Genomic DNA, 9,389 nt, shown 5'->3' with positions numbered 1-9,389 from the left:
CTTGCAGCTGTTACTGAGTTCCAGACTCAAGCAGGTTGACTTTTCTTGATAACCTTTATTCTCTAGCCCAGACACACTACTTGGAAACCAGCTATCATCAGCTGTAAAGCAAACCACATAGTCTTGGTATTGTTAGAGTAGTAAAATTATATACACACACAATCTCAACACCTAGGTCACATTTGAGCCTTACAATTGTACAGTGCATGCATTACTTACTCGGTTTTACTTGTTAGGAAACTGAGGCTAAGAGGAAGGAAGTGACTTGCCCAAGGCAGCCTAGTAACAGGTGAGTCAAGTTTTGGACCCAGAGAGACCTTGTTCCAAAGCTGGTTCACTTCCATTATGCTGTAGTCACACAGACAGGAATAGCAACAGACTTCCTGACAGCCTGTCCGTTTTTCTTACCCTAAGTTATGACAGACTGTTTTTTTCATATATGACAGACATATAGACGTGCTCTTCACAGCCACTACTTTTATTGAACAATGAAATTTGATAAAACTATTAGAAAATTGGTAGTCAATGGTTGTTTTATGAGTATCAAATTATTTTATGAGAGAAAAATCTGACTTTGAAAGTGCCATGATTATAAAAAGTTCTTTGATTTCAGGACTTTTTTCCTTTCTACGTATGTGGGGATCCTGAGAATTACTGAAATCAAATTGTTTGGTTGTGGCTGCAGTTATTTTTTTAATTTATTCTTCTCTTATACTATATGTCTTAACCAACCACAGTCTCCCTTCCTCTCTTTCTCCCAGTACCCTCTTTGCCAGATGCATTCCTCCTCCATTTCTCTTCAGAAAATAGCAGACCCCCCAGTTATATCAAGCAAACCCAGCAAAGCAAGATTCAATAAGACTACCTGCAAACCCTCATTTCAAGAATAGACAGCACAGCTTATAGCAGGGAAAGGGCCCCACGAGCAGGTAAAAGAGTGAGAGACACCCCACTTCCATTATTAGAAGTCAACAAAAACTCCTAGTGTCCTTTAGGTGGGGGGATCTAAGCTAGCACTTAAGGATGAACTGTATTACAGAGTATACTCCTTGTAGAATGAGAAAAACAAGCAAATGTCATGCTATAAAAAGATCACATTTATTTATTTATGCTCTGTATAAACTTATTTTTTCTCGGCAATAAGGCCAACTAGCACACAAATAAATTTAATTTAGTAGAAACAGAATCATTTAGGTATGGATGGGCTATGGAAAGTCCAATCCTGAATCTCTACTGTTTATGAAGAGTGTGGTATTTGGTTAGGATAAAATTTCTTTCAATTGAGAATTATTTTTGTGGTTCTAAGTAGGGAGGAAATCAGTAGCTCTCATGTGTTAGCCAAGCACTTCACCGTTGAACTACATCTGGAGCCCAGGAGAAGTATTAAAAAGCCCTATGTATAAGACACATTTCCACAAAAGTTTCTGCTTTTACCTGGATGTGGAGTGAAAAGAATGTCTACTTTGTAGTCACTATATTAAGTCACACTTCAGAATATCTATGGATGGAGTCAGTGGGAACCATAGGTTCTCTCGTGATACACATCTTTCCCCAGATGTGGACATCTTTCTATTTTTCTTAACGGGTAGGACAATCAATCCATTTTTCCCTTTCCCCCTCACTTAAGAAGGAAGGTCAGTTAGAGAGAAACATGTTAGATGAGGAGGTAGCATGCCTGGCATCCCAGGAGGAGCTCACATAGGATTAGAAACTACAGGCTTTCAATGGGTCCTCCCCCTAGCCTTCTGGGATGAGTATCATGAAAACATATTACTGTTTTAGAAACAGGCATGATCTGCTTAAATCTGATACCTTGACAGGATCTCACAAGATGGAAACTAAACTGGTGTCATCTAAGGAGTCTTGTATGAGCCTGAACAACTGGTTCTGTGTGTGTGTGTGTGTGTGTGTCACCAGTATGTATAAAGGTGAGCTACAGCTCACATGTTCAGTCTTAGAGAACCAGCTGAGCAATGCACAGGGCAGACCAGTAACAACTACATCATCTTCAGCATGAAGACAGCAATAAAGCTAATGCTTCTGACCCTGGCTCTTTATCTCACACAAGGTGAGCAATTCGCACACATTTCAAGTATATATGTGTATAATGTATATAATGTTGAAATATACTTAAAAATGAAAGTGGCTTGAGGACAATTGAACTTTATCTGTGAGAGGCCCTTCTGATAATTTTACTAGTTCTGAAAAGTCAATAGGTTATTCTGTATCTTCTCTTTACCAAGTATACAGTTTGTGGTAAGTACAGTTATTAGACACTTAAACTGCCATGTAATTACTACAAGTGTTTTAATACTATGTGCAAAAAATGAATATTAAAATAAATTATATGGACTGCTCCTGTTTTGAAACAATGTTGCCTTATATATTTATTTTATCTTAAAATTCTAAATGAATTGAAAACATTGTTCTCAAAGAATGGAGGGCTTTTGTGAGAGCTAGAAAATAAATTCTCTAATTTTGTGTTTGACTGTTAGGGTGGCATGAGCTCCATAGATTTACCTTTCTCTCACCGGTTATTTTTAAAATACTGAACCTCAGATATAAAGCTATTGAGATCATTATATGCAAATGACATTGTTTCCTAAAATAAAAATGTAGGTATAAGGGTAAGTTAATGAGGGTGTAATAGTCTGTGACTTTAAATCATGTTAATTCCTGACAGATCTCTGATTTTGCATCCGTAATAAAGAAGTAGAATAGCCAAAGTTCAGAAAATGGAATATCATGTACATTTATATTATGTATCATTTCATTTTTACATTGTATGTAATACTATATTATATATTAAATTATATATAATTTAAACTTCATAGTCCCTGGGTGTTTCAAGTTATATTCAAATTAGTATGGTGTATTTGGCACATGCGCTATGCTATCATCTGTCAACGGAGAATGCTGTGCTTCACTCTGCTATGAGTTTTTGAAGAATCTGATAATTTGGTAGGTTTAGAAACCATTTGAGCATTATTTTTCAAAGTAGATGGACCTTCCTAAGTGACTACCTCTGTGACAGTGCCATCATTTGATTTGCTACCATAGATCTTAATGGATTCTAGATAATTTGTGGTTGTAGAATACATTGTCAGTAAAGCAATAAGAGTCCTGAATTGAGTAAATCATATGTCCAATTTATAAAATAGTTTACCTTCTTTTAACTTTGGTTTCTACATTTTTGTCCCAGATGCCGCCAGTGGGGATGCAATTCAGGTCAGTCTTGCTTCTTCTCATTTAATTTCTTACAAGTTCCCGAAAGAAAAATAATTTGTGGCCAACACCTTCATTTTAATAACACAGACAGCATAGTAACAAGCACCAATAACTTTAAAAATGTGGATATGAATCTCTCTGTATCTTTCTCAGTCTCTGTCACTCTATCTGTCTCAATAGATTATTGATATAAGGTGTTTGTGAGAGGAAAGCTACCATGCTAAAATAGTACTTTAAAACTCCATAGACAAACATAAAATCTTCAACCAAGAAATTATATTTTTGCACTCAGCAGGTGAAAAAGCCAGTATATGACACATGTATTTTCTGGTAACCATTATGCAAAAGAAGATGTGTCTGTTGACATTACAGGGTTATCACACACATACAAAACATATGTGTATATATAATTAAATACATATTTATTTCATGCCTATTATATTTCTGATCTTATTTGAAATGGCAGTATATTCTAAAGTAAACAAAAGACATATAGCTCATGACTTCTGAATCTTTAGTTTTTGTGACAGTAAACAATGGGATTCACAGGTAAATTACAAAAATATATGACACCTTCAATAACAGTACTAGGAAGAAAACGATTAAGATGTGGAATGTTCCCAGATCTAAAGGAAGTCTCCATTTCTAAATGGGATAAACATATAGAGTTTTTCATGGTGAGAAAACATAGGAACAAAGATCAAAAACCAAGAGAGATCTTGCCAGCTAACAGCAGCTCCAGAAGAAGCAACAGGGGGGCAAGAACCCTGGATGCAGGAAGGTATGGAACCGACTATGACAGACCTGCTATTGAGGTGTAAAAGAATCATCTTGTATAGAAATATATTTTATATCTATTTGAAAGACATTTGAAAATGCCAGGTCTTTGTCATGTACATGTTTTATTTTTGTCCACAAGCTGCTATGCAAACCATTGGTGTTACAATATTGCATGTGTAGCAAAATTTGCTATAACTCTCAAAAGCCATGAACATTAAATAAAGAAATGAAGCAACTTTTCTTTCCCGAAAATTTCTTTCAAAATATGGTTAAAATATTTGTATCTGCCTGCAACTGTTTTTAAGATAAGAAACATTGTTATATAAATATTCTAGAATACTTCCACAATATATAATCTCTATCATTTCTCCCAAGTTTAACTAATAAATGAGAGTTCAAGAGAATATGGTAGAGTCTGGGTTTTAGAGAACACACGTTGAAATCTCAGATCACAGGCAGTGGTTTGCACTGAATTTCTTTCATGTCATTCAATTCTATTGTACTTAAAATGTTCTTTAAAACCACGGATTTAGCTACCTTGTTATATTAACATAAAAGCCAAGATGCACACAAGACAACAGTCATCACTCTGGGAAAGTTTTCAGGAATACTCTTTGGATATTTTCCCCCCATAAAAACTGTTCTTGATGCTGAGATGTTTTTTGTTCTCCTGAAAATTCATTATCTTGGGTCCTCCTAGCATTACAGAGTCTTGTTGAACTTTTAAACGTGAGCCAGAAAACCATGGACTAGCACTCTCGTCACCAGCAAGGATCTTACAAATAGGCTCAAATCTGTCATCAGAGACTAGGGTCATTATTAAGCCAAAACAATATTGTTAGCATTGCAATACAAAATTGGGAGCAGCACCAGCTCCTGGAAGATTTGGTTGCAAGGTATGTGAATGAACAGAAGACAACAACAGAAGCACGTGACCTGGGGTAGATCCAGTTTTTTTTTTTCCTGAGATGATGTGGAAAAGGAGAGCAACTTTAGTGAAACAAAAGCAAGCTGAGCACTTGGTGTTACATGACAAATTCATGTCCCATGGCTCTGAGGGATGGTATCTCAGTCTGATGATCTGCCCCAGGATCAACGTCATGTGTTTTTGTTTTTGTTTTTGTTTTTTTAATTTTAGGAACACTCAGTTTTCCCCAAAGAGAAACACATTTAGTGCTTTCCATTTATTTGTATGGTCTTTCACTGACTCCCAGGTAACTATCCTGGGGAATTTAAAATTCAGTGATCTCTGAGCACACTAAACACTGTGTGCAAGTTTCTTAACTCACACCCTAAACACCTGGCTCCCATTTGTTTTGTTTCGTTGATGTTGTTGTTGCTGCTGTTCTAAAAGCTGGATCTCTTAAAGGATTACATCTAATTGTGACATTGTAGAGTCCAGTCAAAAATGCTCTGGAATAATGCTGTTCTGTAATTATTTCACTATTAAAAGTATTTTGAGTTTCATTCTACTATTCTCATGACTTTTTTTCTAAACATGTTGCCCAATATCTACCTAACAATAGCTATGTTTTTATTGCAAAGATGCTAGGCTATATAGCCTTTCTGTTACAAATTTCTGAAACGCTAAAGAGTCATTGACATTTGGCAATCTAGGAAGCAAGTTTCTAAATTGGCATAAAACATCAAAGAACCAGAAACCAGATCTGGAGATGGCCAGCTCCTATTCTGTTACCATAAATTGCTACTTCATCTCTGCAAGAGATCACCGAGCAGTGATAACAGTCAAATATGTTTTAGCAGGTCACCCTTAGATTTCCCAGTGATGGGTTGGTCACTGATACTGCTTTACTCCTCACTAATCATTCTGTATGTAGTTGCAACTTCCAATCATATTTAAGAAGCTGAATGAGATACTATGGTACTCATTAGTCTCGATGAGCTACTCAGACTGGCATCTTCCCGCTGCTTCACTAATGTACTATTGTACTGAATTTAACAGTATTCTCATAATGAATGAATTTTAATGGACTGAATTACTATAAAGCTTTTGTAGAGTCCATAGACTCCTGCTAACAATTCCTTGAAAGAAGTATGTTTAATAGTTGGAACAAGAGCTTTATAACTTGTCTTCTGATGAAAGCCATATAGAAGCAAGATTTGTTAGGGGAAAATATAAAAGAAAGCATTAACCTTTGATTTGGCAAGTTTAATAAGGGCCTAGTAAGCTTCCCCCATTGGTGGTGAAGATAGCATTTTGAGTCACTGCTCGCTTTCCCAGCACAAATACACTGTTGATTTTCAGATGTACTTCAGTACTAGGAACGGTAAAGTAGTACAGAGAGTAGGTTGTCAATCAAACACACTGAGCACAGAAAGAATACAGTGTCTCTTCACTTCAGAGATGCTCCACCATCCTTTTGATTTTAATATTCAAAGTAGCCCCCACATGCTTCTAAACTTGGTAAAGAGGGACCACTAGTATTGACCAAAAGGAAGTCCAAATAGAGAATATCACAACATGTCCTTGAGGATGTTGCACAGATAATAGTAGCACTAGACAGTGTTCCAAAGGTTAAAATGGAATTCCAAGTGCCTTTGCCTGTCCTAAACCATTGGGAGAAGAGTCCTGAATCTTCGGCCTCTCTGAAGTAAGTCAGTCTCAAACATAAGGCCATTGGTGTATCAAAATATCTGGAATTTGTCCATAGAATGAATCATCATAGAAACGTGTCTTCCAAATATGAAGGAACATTTTGGAAACATTTAATAACTGATAATATTGCTATGAGAAATGCAATATACATTTCCGATTGTATGGTAGAACCCTTTGGTAGTGTCCAGGGCTCATACACTTCATTTCATTACTCTAGCAACCCTCTCACATTCGATTGCTATTGCAGCACGATGCAACAGTATTTAATGTTATCTGCTTAGCATATTATTATTCTAATAACCAGTGTCACCATAACAGTAGTAATAAAAGAAGACATTTTACTAATTGAGTATAAGATGTTAAGGATTCTGAGAGGTCACTGGTGTTACCATGGAAGATCAAGGAGGATCCTTTGTTTCCAAACTTTTTTCTGTTTAATCAATTGTATCAGATAAATGCTTACTAGGTAAGTTTACTCTTTCTAACAGACAAGCCAGGATCATTATTTTTGTGTTGTCTGAACTGACTGAATGGCTTCTTTACATGGGCATCGTGCTATTAAACAATGCTATTTTGCAAAGTTATTAAATGATATATATTTTTTCCAGGATGTATGTAGAAATCTTCAAGCACTGATGGAAACTAATACGCTGTTGTGTTCCCAAGGCAATGAACCTATTCAAAACCCTAATGACATGAACCAAGATATTTGTGTCATGTGCAAGCAGATACTGTGAGTAAACTCTTTTGCCTTCCACATGTTCAAATCACCAGCTAGTCTCTGAAATAATAGGGGCATAATGGTGGTGCATTTGTAATTTTCTTTCAACAAAATTTTCTTTTAAACCTAGAAGAATAAATACGCTTGCTGAGCAGACCATTCTGGCACCTCCCATCAGATATAACTGGATAATTGTCACCCACATAGAAAGACTTTAATGATCACTCAGTGGGATTTCAAAGGCCTTTCAGGTAGCCTCACGTGAACATCTTAACCAGCACTCTGTAGTCTTCTCAGGATGTAGTCCCACTTTGAGCTTCCTGCTTCTCAGATAAAAAAGCAATTAAGACAGTCAGATTCCTGGGCCTGTTCAGACTTGATTCTGCTGTAGCTGAGAGGCTGGTTCTCTAAGAAGAAAGCAGACTTGTCTGGTGGCTTCCAGCTAGCAGAGAGATTTATGCAGAATGCATCTAGACCCATTCAGGTGCCAGAGGAGAATCTGCTGGGATTGCAAGAGGGTGCGGTGGACTAAAAATCTGAATGTAGCTTTCACTGCTATGCTCAGGAAGAACACTGGAAATTTACCAGGCTGTTACTCAATGTCTCAGCATCTGTCCAGTGTTCCTTAGCTTGGTTTCTTTCTCTTCAGTGACAAACAGAAGGCACTAGAAGGTTTGATATTGCAATTCTAAATCCTCAAGCCAGAGTAGCACAATTCTTTTTTATTTCTTTTGGATATTTTTCCTAATGTCAAGGATTGAACCTAAGGCAAAGACTGTACCATTGCACATACCTGCAGGTCTCTGGTGTGTTTTTTAACAAGGATCACATTTTCTATTTTTGAATACTGTCAAGACTTCAACACTGGCATCAAGGCAATGTTAAGCTTATCTATTTAAGACACTTATCCTATAATGGTTTTTTTTAAAGTCATAATGGTATATATCAAGGATTTGATGTGACATATTCAATAACATTGACATAACAAAGCACTAAAAGTATGGGTTACTTCTGTCAGAAAGGCTGAGGGATGAAGAAACAGGGCAGGACAGGTGAGACCATGCATGTACAACACTCTCTCACTCTTGGGAAAGCTGCATGTGAACCAGCAAGCATTTTGTTCACAACAAGGATTCCTTTTTGTCATACATGTGAAATCAAACCTTTGAATAGTGTAATATTACTGATAATTTCAAACAAGAATAAAAAAGTGTATTACTAGAGTCATTTGTTAAATCATGTAATAAAATAGTTGGCTCACCTGGGAAGAAGGGGACTATGGATCGCTAGAGTTGCTTTGCCATTGAGAATGGCTGTCTAATTCAATGTAAATAATCTTTCAAATGTTGCAAATAATACTTGCTGCAGGAAGTATTCCAGGTCAGTTGTAGTTAAACACCAAGTTTCTTGCCTCTCCTACTCCATATTTAAGAACATTTTTTGAACATGGAGGACATATCTGTACAGTCGTGATCATGCATTAAGAGACCTATTTTCACCAGGCAGTGGAATATGCCTTTAATCCCAGCACTTGGGAGGCAGAGGCAGGCAGATCTCTGTGAGTTTGAGACTAGCTTGGTCTACAAGAGCTAGTTCCAGGACAGCCTCCAAAGCCACAGAGAAACCCTGTCTCAAAAAACCAGAGAGAGAGACAGAGAGAGAGAGAGAGAGAGAGACAGAGAGAGAGAGAGAGGAGAGAGAGAGGGAGGGAGGGAGGGAGGGAGGGAGGGGGAGAGAGAGAGAGAGAGAGAGAGAGAGAGAGAGAGAGAGAGAGAGAGAGAGAGAGAGAGAGAGAGAGAGAGAGAGACCTATTTTCACTCTGGCAGGTTAACAGTCAAAAGCAACTTGCCCAACTAAGTTTTTATTCCTAACGTTTGGAAAGCAATTTTAACATCAGATTGTGCTATTCCTCTTTCTCTTTCTCAGCAAAAAAGAAGCAAAATCCAAGAAAAGCGTGAGAGATTTATCAAGAGCCACCAGGGAAACTGCCCCAGCAAAGGTAAGTCTGCCTGGAATCAGTCAATCATGTTTGCTTTTGGTAAG

At 37.1% G+C, this 9,389-nt stretch overlaps 1 protein-coding gene across 2 annotated transcripts in view; it reads left to right on the top strand.

Moving 5' to 3' along the window:
- The first annotated feature begins 1,964 nt into the window (after positions 1–1,964).
- The window catches only part of Spink5 (serine peptidase inhibitor Kazal type 5), a 63,427-nt gene continuing 56,002 nt past the window's right edge, over positions 1,965–9,389 (top strand). For both annotated transcript variants that reach the window (XM_040741858.1, XM_040741856.1), the window contains exons 1-4: positions 1,965–2,068; positions 3,203–3,228; positions 7,234–7,358; positions 9,273–9,345. In XM_040741858.1, coding sequence (XP_040597792.1) covers positions 2,014–2,068; positions 3,203–3,228; positions 7,234–7,358; positions 9,273–9,345 — 279 coding nt within the window. In that variant the 5' untranslated portion in view covers positions 1,965–2,013. The remainder of the gene's footprint in view (positions 2,069–3,202; positions 3,229–7,233; positions 7,359–9,272; positions 9,346–9,389) is intronic.

The sequence above is a fragment of the Mesocricetus auratus genome, unplaced genomic scaffold (assembly GCF_017639785.1).
Source record: "Mesocricetus auratus isolate SY011 unplaced genomic scaffold, BCM_Maur_2.0 Super-Scaffold_6730, whole genome shotgun sequence".
NCBI classification, from domain to species: Eukaryota; Metazoa; Chordata; class Mammalia; order Rodentia; family Cricetidae; genus Mesocricetus; species Mesocricetus auratus.
This window is presented reverse-complemented; position numbering and strand designations above follow the sequence as displayed.